The 20,561-nt window shown below is 36.6% G+C and overlaps 1 protein-coding gene across 2 annotated transcripts in view; it reads left to right on the top strand.

The window, feature by feature from the left end:
• PRKN (parkin RBR E3 ubiquitin protein ligase) overlaps positions 1-20,561 on the top strand; it is an 809,695-nt gene that overhangs the window by 459,394 nt on the left and 329,740 nt on the right. Inside the window, exon 8 of one of the 2 annotated variants that reach the window (XM_074862987.1) lies at positions 18,649-18,717. The exons of the other annotated variant lie outside the window; for it this stretch is intronic. Within the exon in view, the coding sequence (XP_074719088.1) occupies positions 18,649-18,717 (69 nt within the window). The remainder of the gene's footprint in view (positions 1-18,648; positions 18,718-20,561) is intronic. 2 annotated transcript variants of the gene reach the window in all.

Here is a 20,561-nt window from a genome sequence, read left to right as displayed (position 1 = left end):
ACAGTGGTCTAACTCCTTTCAAGTGAACTTACAGATGAGTGACTTGAGAAAATAATGACCTAGACAGGACATTAGTGGTGTATTTTTGTTTGCACCTGTGAGTTCAGGAGCTTGAAATTTTGTGTCTCCTTTTGAGTTCAGTTTCCATTAAAGCACTAAATGAAATACAGTGATTTAAGTTGTTCCTAGACCTTGTTGCTTTGCAGACTATTTTGTGAAAGAAAAAGTAGACAACAGTAGTCCATACATCTTGCCTAGCCACAGAAAGCTGATCATCATTAGGAAGACTTTTAGGAAGGTCTCAAATGGAAGAAGTAAACCGTGATACTGAAGTCTCATCTATTTCAGAAATTCTGCTTGAAAAAAATATATGAATGGAAATATGTATTTATGCAAAAGGGGGATATTAGCCTTGGAATCTTAGCCTGAACGATATAGAAAAGTTACCACTTCTAACATAATTTTGATTTAAAGACGTTTGAATTTCAATTTATACAGTTAATATTATTTAAAAATGTGGATGTTGTTCTTCATTTACGTAGAAACTTATAAATCATAATTAATACATTTTTGATGCCCTAATTCCCATTAAATATTTTTTTAAAAAATTATCATGAGTATCCTATAGAAATGATTCTTCATTCATTCCTGCTGTACCCTTCTGTAGACATAATAGACCTATGCTTAAACCTTCACTCTTTTTGCTGTTGTGTGACTTTCTTTACAAGCAATGCACTCAGGTAATCCAGAATTGTAATGTTTGAGAGACTTTGTCCATATAAAAATTCCAGTTTTTCAGTTCAGTCTCTTTTGCAGCATAACTCAGCAATTTCTGAAAATGGCATTGTGGAAGACAAGTTTGTGGGGAATAAGGTTGGGATTTTTTACTCTTTCTTATGAGTTTGTAGGAGGACAAAGATGATTTTTCCAAGTTGGTTTCAGCAGCTTCATTCCTTGCTGCTCTGCTGGAAAATCTGTAGTTCTGTCATGGTTTAAGCCCAGCTGGCAAGTAAGCACCATGCAGCTGCTTGCTCACTCATCCCCCTGCGGTGGGATGGGGAGGAGAATCAGAAGAAAAAGGTAAAACCTGGTGGATTGCGGTAAGGACAGTTTAATAGGACAACACAAGGACAGAAGAAACAATAATAACAATAATACTAATAAAAGAATATATAAAGCAAGTGATGCACACTGCAGTTGCTCACCACCTGGAACCTAATGCTCAGCCCCTCCCTGAGCCGCCATCCCCCAGTTGTATACTGAGTGTGTCAGCTGTCCTGGCTGTGCCCCCTCACAGCTTCTTGTGAAAATTAACCTTATCCCAGCTGAACCCAGGACAAATTCTTGTATGTGGCCTAATGTGCCTGTCAGACTTCAGCTTCACTTTGTTTTCCCTCTAGAGTTGCCTTTTTGTTTTCCCCTATATGATCTTTATAGGAATCATATGCACTGGTGGTGATTTCTTGTGTTTCACACTGGATTTTAGGAAGCTCTTTTGTCTCATGATCACCATGCTGCTTCTTCACAGCAGTTTCTGTAAAGGAAACAGCAGAACAGATGTATTACGCTGGTTGGTGGCTAGCAGTGAGCATTCAGCTAACAGTCTCTGAAAGGACACAGCTGGAATAGGTATTTGTTTATCACATAGCTATGGCACTATTACCTCTTCTGTACTTTGAAACCCACTGTAGAACAGAGGGGCAGATATTAGCATTATGCAGTTGTTTTTATTTCTCACCCAAAATTTCAATCACTAAGTCATGGTATTGCATAAGAACCAGACTGAATGAAAGAGAAGGCAGATTTGGAAAGGCTCAGAGATAGTAAGGTGAAGACAATCAGCCTTATGGGTTGTTAGTGGACGGACTGAGAACATGCAGTTCATCTGGGAGGAGGTACTTTTGGATTTTGTGTTGTGACTGTGGGATGGCTTTTAACAAGAGAGAGGTGCCATTCCAAAAGTGACATCAATGAAAAGAATATCAAAGTAGTGGAATGGCAGGAGAGGCAGGTGGAGAACTGCATGCTAGATTTCAGAGCATGTATGTGGAACTTGGTGACCTTTCATACTATGCATACATTTGTTAACTTTTCAAGGATTGGGGCATAGATACAACGCTAAAAAAAGACTGTTTGACATGGCTGTGGGGAATTTTAAAAGTTCCACCAAGATTACTCCTACCATTAGATCATTTGACTGCAAACAGACCCCTCAAATTAGTTCAGAGATCAAGCTCCTGGTCTGCAAGGTCTGTTCTCTCCTGAACTTCTGCCATGGTGCCAAGTCAGATAAGTTCTCAGGAACTCTGTATAAGAGGGGCAGACTGGGAAACTCCTTGACAAAAATCTGGGACAACAGCAGCTCTATTTTGGCCCTCACGTCTGTTCATTTTATGTTAAAGTCTTAAACTTGCAATCTGGACCACTGCATCTTGACTATCGGTACCTGTTTGGAGCACATGTATAATTCTTTTTTTTTTGTTTTGGGTGGGGCACAGTTTACACATCAGAATTCATCTGTTTAGCAATAATCATATACTGGAGTTCTATATTTATGTGCTGTCAATTAATGTTAAATCATATTAATTTCAGTAAAATTTAACAATATTAATTTTTTCTAGTAAGATTGTTATGGTACATATGAAGAACTCTGCCCAAACATATAAAAGAGCAGATATTACACGATAAGTTTTTGTACAGGCAGTGATATCAGTTATTGTAGAACATTTTTACTACATTTTGCTTTAAATTTAAAAACAAAATTGTGGTCTTAACTCTGAAAGTGTAATAATGTATTATCATCTTCTTTATTCAGCAAACCACATAGACAGGGAAATATTATAGCCTGTCCTGAACACCAAGGGAGAAACATACATGGGATTATACACACTAATTTAATTGAATCCAGTACAACTTCTTTTTCTCAAGTTTTTGAGAAGTTTGATTACCTGATATTAACTCAAGCTAAAAGAAGACAGGAGAAGTGAAAACACTATAAAAATGTAGGTTTCACTTTATGTGACAATTCTTACATTCCATGTAATGTTATTTTTCAAAAATGAGCAGTGGAAGATGTTTGAAAGCAAGCTGTAAAAACCTCTAAGGCACTTAGTTGTGTAATACTGTACCATAGGGAGAAATTTCTTTCTGACTTATAATTTTCATTCCCTTGAATGTGACTGGAGATACTGTTCTTAGTCATCTAAAGTGTCATAGCAATACCTCCTAGGGACAAGTATAGTACTGTACAAACACTCACCTCGGGCTACAACACTTAATGACTATTGTCTGAAAGACTAAAGACCAGGAGAAACAGGCATTCACCTCTTTGCCTAGAGCAGCAAGTAACCCTACATCTAGTACTGGTACTATGAGTCCCATTGTAGATGAGGATTAGTGCCAGTACATTATTTTTCTGTGTGCAACAGCTGTGAGTAATCTCCCCTTAAATCTGACTGAGAGCTAACAAAAATAAAACTAAAACATCTGTGCCAGCTATGCACAGCTGTGTCTGCCTCTGTGGGTATATCTGCAGAGCATTCGGTATGATAGATGCCCATTTCTTTTGTGCCCTGTTTAAAAGGTTACCAATTCATAGGAGTCAGAAGCACAATTAAAAGTAAAATTTTGGGAATCATTTAATGTTTTATTACATCTTTCCTGTTTCCAGTGATTCTTCTTGCTTTCCCAGATTTCTATACTTCATTCATAACAAAATACTTTCAGGCAACCTTGGCAGTAAATAAACAAGCAAAAGTGTTTGATAAGAGCAAGTTTGCTTGACAGGGAAGCTGTCCTATCACTCCTGCAGTCCTTCAGTTCATCACAATATTACTCAGAACTTACTTCTATTGAGACCTGTTCAGGCAAGCAGCTGAGCGTACTTAATAAGAACTTTGAGAATTCTCATTTCCTATTATCTTTCACCTGGGTCTGTGTTTTCTGTCTACATCCATGCGCCCAGTCATCTCTTAATCAGATGTAAACCTGGACCAGGACACCTGGTCTTAACTCCTTTTTACTTGCACTTAATTTCAAATGCCAGCCTTTAATTGTTTACCTCTACTACTTTGAAGTAGTGTTGAAATCCCCTTTACAAGTTTCTGGGGGACTTACTGAGGATATTAAATCCTGAAATACCTGGTGTCATCATTACATCTATGGGTCAGTATAAGCCAGAGGTATGGCCATCGTAATAAACTTTGAGTAGGTGTCCCCTTCTATATTCCACTTACATCTCCTTTTAATTTTTTTTTTTTTAAAACAGTCTTTGGCTTGATAACAGCATTTTTTTTTCTGCTCAGTCACATATGATATGCGCATCTAACATTTCTCATTTTCCGATAGCATGAAGTAATGCCTACTTAATATCCAGATTAATTCTCTACATTAATCCTCTCACCAGTCATGTTAACACATGGATATCTGTATCACTGGTACTACCCTTTTTTACTACACTTGTGGTTGATTCTGAATGATAGGAAAGGAAAAAACAAAAATGAACACGTCAACTTGAGGCAGCCCCAGGAGTTGCTTAAAATGGCAACAATATCCTCAGTGTCTTCTTTAGCCCTTGTTACAAACACAAATATTTTCTTTCCTAATAAATCCTTCAGTCTGAGATACAAACTTCAACAAGGGCCTCCTCAGTTAGTCTGGGACCATTCATGACACACCTACTGCACGTCTGCTGTGGACATTCTCCTTGGTTCCCTACGAGTTGTTTGCTATTTATTTAAATTAGAACTGATCTTCAAGATTTCCTAGAGGATCAGTGTTCCACTGGAATCATATTTACAGTATATTAGTTTTATTTAAATTCATTCTAGGAAATAAGAAAAAAATTGACTTTGATAACTCTGAAGCAAAAACTTCTAAACTGTTATTAGTTGGCAGAAATAAAAAGCAAATTCTCATAGACTGGCCATGAATAACTTTCAAGATAGAAATTGGAAGCCTCCAGCCATGAGAGGAGAGCTTCCAAGCAGGAATGATGCTGGGAACACCGCCCCTTAATTTTAAGTTGGAGCTTGATTACTAGTGGGATAATATAATGTTTTTTATACAGTAAAAGATGGACTTTGACTGCCTTCTGAAGTCATCTTGACTTCATAGAAAGCCTAGGTGAATACATTAGATGCTCTACAGGGAGAGATTGTGTGACTTATTTGATAGCTTTGTGTTGATAAAGATCGTTTTCATAGCTTGCTTTTCTCTTCTAACCTATGTGAAGGTATTGATAAGTGCATGAAGTTATGGTTCCAGAATCACAGTCTCTTGGTTCCTGCTTCTGTGAGAAGCGAACTTCCTGCTTGTTCTCCAGCATAGATGAACCCAAGCAGGAGCTTGTATAGCATCTGACATTGAACGCAACAGTAAAATGTTTAGTCCTTAATGAGAACAAAGTGTACTTCCAAATGTACTTAAAACATGTTTTTCCAAAATCAACCCATTATGCTTTAGTTATTCCTTAAATTTGTAATTATCTGAGATACAGTCATACAGGATTACTACAAGCTACTGTGTGTGGACTGTGTTAAGAAACATTCTCTGTGTTGAGACAGAATTTCTCCACCTCCACCCTTTCAGACGAGAGAATAATTACAAGAATCATACTTTCAATTTTGCCTATATTTAAAATAACTTCAGTATATATTATAGCACTTCTCTGCTCATTCATAATAACACAGAATGCATCATTTTAATAACTCAAATAAGTAACTGAGTTTAACGAAGTTGAAAATAGTTACAGCCTGTAAGGCTGGAGAGTGGAGTTTTGAGTCAGTCATTTGAACATGTCAATATTCTTATTAAACTCTGCCAGAGGAAAATAATTTAAATATTTTTTGACTACATATTCGATGTCATGCACATATTCTTTGATAATATCCTCAAAACATCATAGTTTAATAAAATTAAAAAGTCTTGTCTCTTCTCCATTTATATTTTAGTATCAAACTGTCACAAACACAGATTTGTCTGTGTTTTCACAAACTACTGACAAGTTGCCAAAGCCTGAGCAAACACTGAATCAAAATATACTGATTATAAACTTAATCCAAACCAAATTTATAGATTAAAAAAAAGATAACCTTCTGCTGTTATCATTTCACCTTGATATTATTCCTCATGTATTTGGTTTGGTTCTAACTGTCCTTGTAAAAGTTTTCATGGTCAAATTTAATAGGAATTACTCTGTGTGTGTGTGTGTGTGTGTGTCTTGTTTCAAACAAACCAATTCTGATGCATATCAATTATTCGGTACTTTTTTTTTAATGTAGCTGACAAGCATCATGTGTTAGTGAAATACATTTAGTGTTCTTAATTACCGAAATTGGAGAAGATGATTGAGATCGGCTTTGAAAAAGTAATTTTAGTGCTTTTTCATTAATTGCTACATTTCCTACTTCCAGTTAATGTTCCATGCTGTTTACAGTATAGAAAAGTTTGTGATCATGTAACGAAGACCTCTGGATGACAAAAGAATAAAAGAAAGATTATCATCAAAGATTTGATATAAAGTAGTATTAGAACAGAATCGTTGATAACAAATAAAATTTCTATCTCAATTTCTGTTTAACTAGTTGTCTAGTGTTTACCTCCAAATTGCATTAATATTAACGGTTTTCAAGTCCATGTGAAAAATGAGGCATATTTCAAGCAAGTAAAATAATATTCAAAATAATTAAGTAGCTATAAGAAAGATCTCTTCATAGGCAACTTCATCTAATTTTCTGTCTCTATTATAAGAAGTCCAGTTTTTCAGGAGTTGAAATTTCAAGTTTCTGGAACATGTTTTCAAGGTGAAGTAATATAAACCTCCCCCCCCCCAATTGGTGTAGAGTCTATATTGTTTATAATCTTTCATTTTTGGTTAATTACCTATTTATCCTTAATAATAGATGTTGTCCATATATTTCATTGGTTTATTTCACATTTCTCAACAGCTGTGTTATTTACTTCCAAACTCAGAGAGAACTAGTTTGATGCTCAAATTACCTGAGAAAGCCAGAGAAGATGTTTAACTTGTGGTAAGCACAGGGGATTTTTAACACATACTGTTAGAAAGGGAAAAATAGACTAAAACCTGTGTGAGTCTGCAGGGAGATAAAGAATGGAAAGCTTAAGACGTCCATTGATTAAGAAAACTCAGAATGAAGACTGTCATAGAAAGGTAGAAGTAGATATACCTCACGAGGCCACCTAATCAAACCTCTCATTCATGGCAGGATCAAATATGCTGAAATTAATCCAGGCTGATATTTGTCTACTTTGTTCCTAAAAACCTCTGAGGATGGAGATATTTTACCTTACAAGCAGTCTGTTCCATGGAATATCTGTTCTTTACTATGAGAAAGGATGTCTTGTGTCTTCTGCTCTGGTAGGCAAGCTGATGTTTTTAAGTCTTTTCTCCTGTGGACATTAAAAGCAGAGGGTCACTGTGTTCTTCTGGCTGTTTGCCTATTGGAAACCCTCCATGATATCTACCTCCTTCATCTCTTTTCTAATCTGAACAAAGCTAATTCCTTCAGTCTCTCTATATAGATCTTGTTTCACAAAAGACTTAATGTTCCATTGTTTTTCTTTGAAATAACTCAAGTTTATCCATATTTTCCTTAAATTGTGATGCTCAAAACTAGGCAGAGTATTCCAGCTGAGTATTCTTCAGCAGTAGCTAAAGCACAACAATTGCCCTCAGTGTATTACATATGTCATATACATGCCATGTTGAAGTATGTCTCAACACGCTCTTGTTGCTGTGTATAGTTCATGGTTAGTTTGTATTTATTTAAGAAGGTACTTAGTTTTTTATTTATGCCGCTCTGCTACCTAGTAATTTATTCTGCATTTTTAGTCCTCATTTGATTTTCTAAAGTTGCTCTTTTTCCTTTATCTGGTTCATTTGGGGGCTATCTCTGCAGCTCTGATCCTGTCTCTTTGGCATTTGTAATCTTTCCAAGGCTAGTGTTAGAGGTGAAAGGTATGTTCTCTATTCAGTCCTATAAGATGTTATTGAAAACTTTGAATAGATGAAGATTTAAGGCCTGATACTGATAATTGCTCTGGTCACAAGCATTAATTGATGTGTGCAGATCATGATAGAAATTTTACCCGGACTGTGTTTTCCCAACTTGCTTGTGAGACTGTTGTAGAGGACACTATCAATAAAAGATCTCATTTCTAAGCTACCCAGACTAGACTGTGAATCCAACAAGATTTTCTGGCAGTAAGTTCATACAACCTCAATCAATTTTTAAACTATGAAATACTAGAAGGCTACCATGGCTAAGCAGCACATGACTTCTGGGCTAAATACAAAACAAAACACAGAAAAAGCAACCACATAATTTATTTGCCAGGAAAGAAAATAAATCTCAGGAGTAAGAGTTGAAAGAATGAATGTTGAGATTCCATCCTAAGTGAGACCAAGGAAGCACTGTTGCAGTGTTGTTTGAATGGCTTGTTGGCTTCCCTGGTTCTGGCTGTTGTCCTAGTATTCTGTGTTTAATGTTGTATCCTTGGAGATTCATATTCTTGACAAGTTCACAGAGGATACTAAGCTGCTTTCTTTGTCTGACTGTGCAAGGAAAAATACATAAAGTAGAAAACCTGTTTTGTTTGATAATGATGGCCTGTTAATGATATTCACCAAAAGATTTGGAGCTTACAAAATCATGTTCTTTTTTCGAATCAAACTGATTAAATACAGAGGAAAACAACAACAACAAAAAAAAAAAAAAAAAGAAAGTAATATCTTTCTTGTTTGATTTGTTACTTGCGGTTTTGTTTGGTTTTAATTTTTCTTAAAAGAGGTTCTCATGTTGGGTAGGTTGATATCAGTTGCTATCAAATTTTGGACAGAGTGTTGGCTTTTTCATCAGGTAAATTGAGTCCATCAGAGTACAAAAGGACAAAGTGGTAGGCTAATCCAGAAAAATCAAACCATTATTCAGCAGAGTTCATTTAATGAATGCAACAGATCCATGTGTAAAATTTAAGATATTTTAACATCTCAAAACCACTGTGGCCTGAGTTTCCATTAACCTTGATACTTATCAGCAGTAGTTAGAATAAAATACTGTAAAAGAAACAAATCATCAGAAGCAAGGGCAAAGATCACTAGGGTGACTTCACGGTCACCATACAGTTTCTGCTTCTAAGCCCATATAAACCTATAAGGCTGTACCCATTAATAGGTTGAGATTTCCATTATATCTTCTAATTCAGAAAATTACAGCTAGAGCATGAGGGAAAGTTTGGTTAAATAATAGGTTGGGTAATTTGTTTAAGAGTCCTCAAAGTCCTGGAGCAGTCCATATATGTTCAACCTATTAGTACTTTTCTTAAAAGTAGGACATGCCATTTGGTCTTACTGCCATGGTAGCTAATCTTATGCCATCTGAAATAGTGCCCTTCTTGACTTGGGGCTAGAAAAGGGGAATGCCAGCTAATAGTCTATAATTATCACTTACTTTCTGCCCTGGAAGACCATGAGAGACTACATTTTTGATTATACATATTTATATAGTATTGTACTTTAAAAAGATATTGCAAATTTTTCTTAACTGTATTTGATATGATTTTTCTCATCCTCACTCTGTAGTTGAATTTGAGAACATAATCTACTTGTCCATATAGAGGAGAATAAGGGTAAAGGAGGACTGTCCCACTAAAACATCTGGAAGTCTCCTCGTAGGTATGTAATGCCAAATGCTGTAGTGTTATATGAAGATTTTTCCACAGTTAATTTTTACTTTATTCAATGATCTCACTTTCCTGAATTTGTGACAGTAAAGTGTAATACCAACCCACTTAGCCAGATCTTGAAATGTACAACTGCATATAGGGAAGGCTAATCGTGCTTTTTTTTCCTAGTGTTACCAGCCTCACACTGTTTTTATAGCATAGAATGCATTAAGGAAGTAAAAAACTATGTCTGTGGCCCAATTAGCTACCACGTTATTATTTATAGACTTATATAATGCCATTTACAGGATACGAAAGAGTTGGACACTAAAAAAGTGCAACTGTGATTACATTACACCATAAAATACGACATGCCAGCCTGTTAAAGGCTAAATCAGTGCAAATCTCAGGCATCATCAGTTCCTTTCTAAATATTTTTTCTCCCTCTAATGAGGCACTGATGCTGGGTAATTTATATTCTACTTTCATTTTCTACCTTTTAGTGGTTTCAAATTTTAGATATGATAATCATGTTCCACAAATCATTGATGGAATTCTGGATTTGTTCTTAAATACAGAATCCTTATGCTTTCAAAGAAGAATCAAATTGCAGCAATTACCTTGCAGTCCCTGCTTTATAAGATTTAGGGTAGTATTTGTAAATGGCTTATGCAAAATTAATCATACCTTGCAAACTGCATGAGGGGAATCGTTCACAGCAATGAAACATAATCCAGTGGATGAAGCGTTAGTCTACAAGGCAAGAGAACAAAACTGGTGCAAAATGCTTCTTGCTATTCCTCTCTGCGTGCTGTCATATAAACAGTGTCATGTCCCTAAGTTAATCTTTCTTTTAGCCATCTCTTACATTACATGGGTTTTGGAGAAATAATTATGTCTTATAGTATTTTTCTTCACTACCTGGGAGAAGTTGATATTAGTGCAAACTATTAGGCACAACTGTAATGCAAATAATAAGTCATATTTGCCGTCCAGTGTTCATTAATGGAATTCATTTATCATTCAGGATTTACCTGATATAACATCTTAAAGGCACCTAAGACAGGTGCAATGTTATAGCTAAAGGAATATATAAACTCATGGCTGGGATAGCTCACTGGAAAGGAATGGGAATTCAGTGCAAATAGATGGAAGCAATAGGATGGTTGGGTCACACAGCGATAAAAAGTCCTGCCGAAACACCATAGCAGTTTGATTCTCTAGGAACAACAGGAGATAGAGTACTCCCAAACTGCACATTTGAGTAATAATTAGGCACAGTCTCAGAAAAAGGGCCATGTGTAATCTTGGCATTAACTCGATAGCTTCTGCCACGCTGCTGGTATCATATCCGTTTCCCTGAGACGGTTTTACCAGCTAGTCTTCAGCTATACACTTCAGTCTTGACCAGATGCTCTGTAACATATTTGGCAGCATTTTCTGGGTTTGATGGAAGAAGGGGCTATGCAGCTGCTTTCCAGCAGTATGCAGAGAGCACAAATGGCCTTGCATCCTCACTTTATCTTTCAGCACCCAGATATTCATTGATATTTGTCAATTGTGAGGAAAAGGAAGAAATCTTGTACCATTTCATGCAATAATGTTCTTAGGAATGTCTGACAGTTATCTTTGGCAGTACTAAGTACAGAAGGATCAGAGCAGCCCTGTTTGCTCTCAATATACAGTTTATATTTGGAAATGTGGGGCTGGTGAAGGGGTTCTTTAATTTGGGACTGACATGAACATCATTAGAAAATACTATAAACTCACCTTGTGCAAGAAATGCTGTGAATTTAGCCTCGAAAATCCTTGAAAAGGGCTAGTTTGGGCCCTGCCAAAACTAGTACATTCAAAATCATCAACTGCTTTCTGAAAAAGATTGTTTTTCATAATTGACAGCAGTGAAAACAGTTGATAGATTCAATATTAGTACATGCATCTGTTTTCATCTGTGATTTCTTATCCTTGTCTAAAAATCTGCAGAAGTGATAAAATAATTATCTTAATATGCAGTATTCATAAACTGGCAGTTTATTTTTTTAAAATTCTGTGTGTGACTGTGTGAGGGAGAAGTTTGAGTCCAATGTCTTTTTAGATTTTGCTTATATAGACTTGCCTGGCAAAGCATTATAGTGTGAGTATCTTCTTTTGTTGAAAGCACTTCTCTTCTGTTGGAAATAATTCATGAGTGCTCATGTTTGCACTATTAGGTTTAGGCCGAAATAACTAAATTATGAAGTACCATCTATTATCTGTTTCACATGAAATAAAAAATACATATTTTGATAAGCAAATTGGGTAATTAAATATGCAAAAAGGTCACAGAGTTACCTGATCTGCATACATCGATACACATTCTAAATGAATACATAAGTGTACCTTTGGACCAGATTGTTTAAGTAGTAACCTAAATGCTTGTCCATGTTCATATGAAATATGTACAAATATATTTTCAGGAAAGTGTCTCTAAGGCATGAATATGTATTTATATATTTTGGAATTCTTAATGAACATAATAGTACAGACTGCTAAGCAAAAGACCCGCATATTAAAATAATAAATGCTGAACATAAGTGAATTCTTAATAGGTTCCCCCCTCCCATTGGTAAATTGGCTTCTGTACTTTTTGTTTGTTCTTGCTTAGGTTACTTCTTACACTATTTATTCAAAATACCAGTATCTTAGTCCTTCTGCTGTTTGATCATTGAATAGCAGAGATAACCAGGGAAATAAAGATTCAGTGTTGTCAGCATTGGAAAATAATTTTCTGTATTTTTAATGTGTGCTTCCATACTTTCCATTGAAAGAGAATTCCATATTCTTTGTATGATATTTCTGCTGTGAAAATTGAGTATCCTTTTGGGATAAATCTGTCAACAGAAATGCACATAACAAAAAAAAAAAAAAAAAAAAAAGGAATAATTGTAAGCAAACAATTTTCAGCTTCTTTCCTCAGGACTCTTATTTTTATTGATGTTTCACTCACTCTGGGAATCTTTCCTGATAATGTAATCTTGAAAACAGTTTGGTTCTTCTCTGACCTTTGCATTCAGAAACATTTGTTGAAGTGGTTTTGCATGCAATTTTTTCCCCTAAGGTATTGCAGGAAATTGTGATGAGGGACAGTTGCACTTAAGTGTAAAATGGCTCTGCACAAGATCACAAGTTTAAAGCAGGCACACAGATAATATTTCCTTCACATTTTCCATACAACATCCTCAGTTTTATCATTCTGGTGCTTTGCATCTGTCTACCTTAATAAATTAAGAAATATAATAGCAACAAGGATGCACCATCTAAGAAAGGACATTTGTATTTAGTTTCTCTCTACCATGGGGCTTGACTGGACTGCCTTGCTGACACATCTTACTTGTTTGGATCAGTGTATCCGTGTTCCAGACCCTCAAGCCCAGTTTGCATTATATCAGCAGAAAAATTTGAAACTGATTTTACTTGCTCTTTGTTGACTCCTAGATGTGAAAAGATAAGCTCAGTACTTGTTGAAAACAAGGAATAACAAACCCTGTTGCTTTTGTACCTGACTTGTGGGCTGCAGGGCTCCAGGGAGGTGTTTGCTCAACTGATTTTGGTGGCTGCTTCACCCTATGCCACTTTGCCGTGGTCTGTCTGCACGGTGGGGCTGCAGTGTCCTCATGGTGTTTGGCCTGAGGCTGGAGCCAGGATGTCCAGCTGACTCTTCCATTGCACTTGAGGTAGTGCATCAGCTCTCTGACTATTTTTTTCCTTTTAACCTTACTTTTCTGACAACCTGGTCTGAGCTATTTACTAGTAATGCCACCTTAGGGTATAAATCACTTTATCCTTTCCAGATCACTTCATCCGAAATGCCAAACAGTAAAAAAGGGGGTCTTGAAACTGATTGTCTAGCTCTGACATCTAAATAGAAAAACTCTTTCTTCATGTCAAGATGACTCAGAGCTTTTCCCTCTATTCAGAAGTATATAATATTCTTGTGGCAGCTGGAATGGCTCCTCGCATGACATGAAGTGTACTTTAATTAATTAAGAACAGAGAAGCTATCCTAGCAGAGGAAACAAAAAAGGGTGAGTTAGCACTTTGCCTAGTTATCTTTAGCAAGTGTTTCCCAATACCAAGCTTTGAGAACAAACTGTCGCATGTAAGAGTTTAAAAACCTTACTAACAAGGATAATCAAGCTTTTTAATGACAAAGTCTTTGCAGAGTCACTGTGCAAAATTATGATTATGATTTATTTCCTTAGGGGATGCATGACTGACAGCAACTGAGGCTGGCTATCACACAGCCATAAATTGAGATGTGGTTGTTTCACTGTTTGCTAACCAGAGGCAAGAAATGCAGACTGGCATGTTGAACTGCACAGGACATACTGTATTTTTTAAGTGTTTTGTGTTGCCAAACTAGATTAACAGGATTAAATCTTCAGTACTTTTGCCCCAAACTCTTTCTGACCTTTTGCTGTGCTCTCTAGTGCATTTGACATTCCAGAGGAAGACACAAAGCAGCACAGCAAACATTTTCAAGGTTTTCTGCAAGGAAAATTATACAAGTTATCCCTAGTCCAAGTTGATGTTATGTTCTGCCATTTGTGTTTGTTGTCTCAGTGCCATAAAATAGTAGTTTAGTTAGACTTTTCAGTTTCTTCTTTCATGTAAGGGCAACCTACAGCTAATGGTCCTTTTTAGCCTTCCTTTGCCAAGCTACCATCAGAGGAGATATGGCCAGAACTCATCTGAAGTGTTGCACTGTCCAGAATTTCCCAGCTGTCTTCTGAGGCGCTCAGCTTTTTGACATTCTTCCGAAAAAGCTATCAACTTCTTCAATCTATGCCTATAAGAACAGGACTGAAGCATCCTGCACACCATAAAAACAAGTCCCCTCTTCACTTGTGCTTGGTACAGTTTGGGCTCAGGAATCAAGGGTAGGATTGTCTAAAGGAAAATGTCTACCATCACACATAATCCAAACTTCCATGTTTTTTTTAAATAATTTCTAAATCTTCATATGAGCACAGAGAATTTTCATACAGAATGAAAACTCTTCTTTTAGAGTGTTTAGGAATAAGCCCATCTGCAACGAGTTCAGTTGCCTAAAACAAAGACCTTTTTTTAAAAGGGTGCAAGAAATAAAAACTAGGAAAGAGTTGCATTTCACAGCTGCAAAACACTACCTCATCTTCTATTCTGTGTTCCTCCTTAGATTCATTATAAGCTAGAGAAAATCTTATAATGAATTTATTGAAGGCAGATTTCATTTGTTTTTAAAAGAATGTAGTAATTTTGGAGTCCAGACTTCATTAACTTTCAATGGGAGCTGTGATCATAAATGACTTGAGCCTTTTTGAAAATCCCATCCTCAGTCATCACTGTGGCTGTGTTGCTGTTGCAGCTAGTCGTCCGTCTGGTCTTTGCAGCATCAGGTGCCTTCACACAGAGGAAACAGCCTGCTTGACAAAGAGGTGTCAAACCACGGCAGGATAGCTGGCCTGTTGTGGAATAGCAGCTGTCAGATGAAAAGAAAAAGAGTTTGAGTCTTTCTTTTCCTTATCACAGGTGACAGCTGAGGGAAATAGAGCTGGATTTTAATGCTGGAAACAGGTTTTATTTTGGAAACTCAATTGGTTTCTTTTTTTCTTTTTTTCCCTAGTGTATTAGGATATACTGTGCCAAAAATGTTACAATCATCCCATGGAATAGAATGCTGTCAAACCTTATGATTTTTCTTTATGTATATAAACTTTATCAGAATAGTTTTCTTTTTTTTTTTTTTTTTCTAAAGACTTTTGCCTCCAGTTTGTTCACAACAATAAATTTATTGTAAAGACTAGTGTGCACACTGCTAATGTTTTTCTTCTAATTCCTTCTCTTTAGGATGTAACCCCAGCAGAAAAAGATTTTAGAGTGAAGTCGTGTACTGTAAAAATATTTTAACTGCTATCAACCGAGAATGAGAGGTACAAACTTCCTTCAATGATAGGAGGATACATAAACCTTTGACACTTTTCCTTCAGTAACCGCCTATTAATATTCTAGTTTTGGGAATGGTTTCTTCTTTGTAAATCATAAAGGCGGTGGTTCTGGGACTTTCAGAGATTATTTTAATCCCTTTCACCTGGGCATGGTTCTTCATCAAAATCAGTTTTCTGTTCAGACAATAAAATGAAGACTGAGGTGCTTGTTAAATTTCTCCCAGAAGTGAAACATTCAAGCTGACTTGCATGGCTAATCGAGACAAAAAAACAAGCCTAAGCTTAGTTAACTGAAAGGCACGACTAAGCAATTACCCACACTGTATAATACAGTTTCCATGCAGCCACCCACACATTTTACTGATCCCAAAGACAATCGTAATGCTGTTCTGTCTCCTTTTGAAAGGAGTAATGAGAGGCCTTTTAGAAGTATGACTTTGTGGTACCCACCCCATCAGGAAAATAATATACAGCTTGAGAAAACCTTATGTCAAGATCCTTGAATCATAAAAACACCAGCTGAATCGTGACGGAGGGGAACAATTGCATCTTATGTAGTAGGCAGGCACCTTGTAGGAAAGCTACAGTGATTACTGTTAATTCTTTTCAATACTTAAACAATTACTTGATAGAAAGTGAATGGCCAAAGTGTTTTTAATTCTCATCACAGTTTAAGTAACTGTTCAGTAAGTAATGTAGCTGTCTTTTATACTGGATGGTCACTCTGCTAATATTTTTCTGTGCTAACTTTCTACTGGAAGATGAATTGAGACAGGGGTTTCATCTGACCTCAGAAGTAAATAGGAAGCAGAAAAATTCCTAAGTTGGTAGCCACCAGACTTCTGGTTGGTTCAGGTGCCATTTAAAAAGATACCGTGAAGTCAAAGGGTGGAACGTTGGGTAAACACACCATCAGTGGCATAATTACAGTTTGGGACCCAGTGTTCTAGGGTTTGAAATCCAGATCATTGTTCTAAGTTGAAACAAAATATTAAGGGGAGATCTTGTTGCCCAGTGGTTTAACAGGTGAAATGCAATCATGTTTATGGAATCGGACAGTGAAGATAGCAGAAGGCTTAGAAGTTAGTGCTGTAACTTAAAATTACGCTTCTTTTCCATCTGTAAAGCCACACACTGGAAGCTTTTAGAAAGTACTTACCTGTTGAAAATATTTTTATTTAGATGGTAATGCTGTGCAATTAATAAAACTTGTCAAAGTAGAATATATCTTAATTTCAATGATGATAATTTAAGTGAAATATGAGTCTCAATCCCAATGTAATGGTTATAATCAGTTTTTGAACCACAGGAAGATGCATCATGGGTGGTAGGCAGTCAATCTGCAGGTGTACCTTCATAAATCTTGCTGTGGCAATTCTAAAGAAATGTAATTGGAGCGTGATCTAGATATATATTCTTTAGAGCTGTAGTGAAAACAGCTGGCGTAGCTTTCATGACTTTGCTGTGCCTCTTGTCATCTTCAGAGTCCTCAAGCCACATAATCTCTCCTTTTAATGCCAGGGCAGAGTATAGGCTTATTTCACGTTAGAATGGTCCAATCAGCATGGCACTGATAAGACAAATCTGAGTTTGCATTATTCAGTTCCTTGATTTCATGGAAATATTCTTCCATATAGTTCAAAATACCTGGATCACTGCTTATGGTTTGTGAGTTTGAACAACTGGGGAGAAGTCGGACATGATTTTGAAAATGTGTTTCTTCTCCTTCCTTATACAAAATTAACTCAGGAAAAAGTACTGAAAGTAGTGGGTGTCACATAAGGATCAACTGGTTGTAAATGAAAGAAGAATTAGGCCTTGGGGATTTACTGAGAATCCTTGCCACTTTAAAATGGGTCTGTGTAAAATTTTGCTGTAAACTGTAGGCAGCCTACTTGGACAATTATTTCCTGTATCTCTTAGCCTTTCAAGGACTATGTCATGATGCTACCTGCAATGAACACTGTAGTCTCTGGATAAATAGAAATTTATCCTAGGATGGTGATTTACGGTCTTGACAGAACTCAGTAGGATGTATATTAACCTGAATATCCATTAACCACCTTCCTGCCTTGAAAAGGCTTGTTTTTAAGAGCTTCCTTAACTCTCACTGGTTTTGCAGTACCTGATAGAATGATGGAAATTAGCACAACCGCTAGCAGATGTTAATCATGTAGCTTAATGCACTGCTGGAGGGCATTCGCATTATGGTGGTGAGCATGGTGTAAGTACCTGTACAGAACAGATTAGACCATGTTGCCCAGTGTGTTTTCAACAGATGCCACGCTCTCCACTCCAGAGAACCTGCTTGCAATGAAGCCATCAACTACTCTTTTCTGGCTCAGTGTCAGTGTTTTAGTCTACCCTAACTTCATGAAAACTTTTGGCTGGCTTTGTTATTCTGGGCTACTTCTTTTTCCTCTTCCTTGACACCTTTATCCTCTAGCTCTCAGGAGACCCCCTCTTGGCTCTGCTGTCACTCCCCCCATTTCTTTAGTGGCTCTTCTTGAAGACTCTCCTGTATAAATCCTCTTAGCATGCTTTAACATTTTTCTCTCGATCACTTTTGTTGTCTCATTTTTTGCTTTCATCTGTGGGGGTCTTTGATAATTACTTCCATACCTGCTTCTTCATTCTGAATCTGTCCCCATGGGAGAAGCCCACAGTGCCCTCCCTAGCTCACCTGGGAATTTTCTGTTTTCTTATGAATAACATGGGTTCAAAGTATCCAGATTTTTGCTTTACAAATTGTCCACCTGGTATCCATTCACCAGTTTTGCTGACAGTGCTTCCACTCCAGCACCCTGAGCCTGAATCAGTCAGCCTCTGGGACTTGCCCAAAATTGGAGCTAAAATCAAAGTTGTCAGAAATTTCACTGAGAAAACAGTGTATAGTAGGAAATTCAGTACTGTGAAGCATTTCACATAGGTAGCTTTATTTTTTTCGATTAATTTAGTGAACAATCCCACTGAATATTGTCTACTTGACTCCCAGGTCTTCTGAGCTGCAGCCAGCCCACCCAGCCTCCTACCTACCCAGACCTGCTTTTCTCAGAAGGCAGAGGTTTGCTGATTTTTTCTGTATTCTATTACATACAAAAATTGAAATTTTGGTAGCTTTCTAAATTCCATATATTTGTAATTTTTCTCTGTGAAAATGGGCATTAAGATGCAGTCCTGTCTCTCATTCTTCCTCATTAGTGAAAACATCTGTCAGCACCTTTCTATTTTACTGTCTAAATCAGAGACATGTTGAAAATATTTCCAGTGCTAGCAACTGGAATCTCCTTCTCTCTGATATTCTTATTCTTCTCTTTGTAGCAAATACTTTCAAAGTATTGCTCATAAGTAGTCTTCCTCTCCTACCATTCTGTTGTGCAACGTGTTTAGGGTCTCAAAATGAAACCTAGGCTATCTACAGTTGTTGAAGGAGCTTGATCAAGTATTTTACAGTAATTTATATTGGTTTGGGATTAAAGGAAATGGTTTTCATTTTAGTTCTCAATATATTGATGTAATTATGGGGATTGATTGCAGATGCTGCAGACTTGCCTTGTCCATATGTTTACAGACTCAAAATATGCTTAAGACCAAATAGTATGAACTTGCGCTCATCTTCCCTCTAATTCTGATTATACTTATTATGAATTTTCATTTTGTTGTTTAAAGCATCGTTGATCATTGTAATTGAGTCCTTCATACTGGTGAATTAGAGCCAATGAAAAGCAAACATAGCGAGTTCCAGTGAGCTTCAAATCAGTTAGCTCTAGACATGGAATTTTCATGATTCAAACTCTTTTTTTATTTTCCTCCATCCCAGTTGCACTTAACAGTATTGATAGAGTGCGGGAAAATGCACATGTACTTTCTCTCCCACATTTTTCTTTTCAATTTTTTTTTAATTTATCCATATCTAATATATATATTATTAAAGGACTGAAGTATACTAGTAGTATATCCTTTTTTTTATCGTCAGCTTGGAGTGTCACATGCCCAGGTGAATAGTTTCTCATTGGCTTGGACTGATGACCTGCACAGTTTGTATCCAGGGTGGTAACTAAACCATTCAAGGTCTGCTAGTTCCCCAGTGACCTCCTTCACACCTTCATGTACATAGAGGTGCAAGGGGAGTTCAGTGCGCTGAAGCACAAAGAATGAGGTGATATGTGTCTCCTCCAGGGATGTGGGCTGGGGGGGATTTTTGCTGTCCTGTAAAGACAGGGAAGGACACAGTAACTTATGTAAGATAGGACTATGGAGGTGCTTATACCTGAGCTAGGCAATTTTGGTGAGTCAGACTGGCTGTGCTGTGAAACCTGTGTTAAAACCTAACAAGGTTACTCCTGAAATCTCCTCTGACAGCTATTTAATGCCTACCAAGTGCTGAGGCTATAAAAATGCATTTTGCAGTAGCATTCAGATAATAAATACTGTGAACAGTTTAAAGTCACTGGCTTGTCTTTACAACTTTATGCTGTAACAACAGTAAAGTTAACCTTAAGCCAGTTCTTGTTTCATTTAAACAGTCTCAAGTATAATCTGCATGTTCTTGATATGACATATACAGTATCTTTTCAAAAACAACCATGACAAAATCATTATACAGAACATGAATATAGTCAAGAGGAGTATTTAAGGGATATCATTCAACAGGTACTGTTCTGATTGCATTACTAAAGTTTTTATTTTATTTAATTATATTTTGCACTTATAGACTGAAAATATTGATAAAGAGAGAAAAAGGTGTGAGCTTTTTTTGTTTGGTTAAAATTTTCAGTGGAATTGTTAGACTATATTCAAAGTGCTTTGCTTTTTGAGAAGTTGAGAAATTGAAAAAAGCAACAATAATAAATACAGTTTAATTGTTTGCATACTGAGTGTGGTCTTACCCCAATTCATTAATTTTCC

Source organism: Strix uralensis, chromosome 3, assembly GCF_047716275.1.
Source record: "Strix uralensis isolate ZFMK-TIS-50842 chromosome 3, bStrUra1, whole genome shotgun sequence".
In the NCBI taxonomy this organism is placed as follows: domain Eukaryota; kingdom Metazoa; phylum Chordata; class Aves; order Strigiformes; family Strigidae; genus Strix; species Strix uralensis.
The sequence above is the reverse complement of the archived record's forward strand: the minus strand, read 5'-3'. Positions and strand labels throughout refer to the sequence as shown.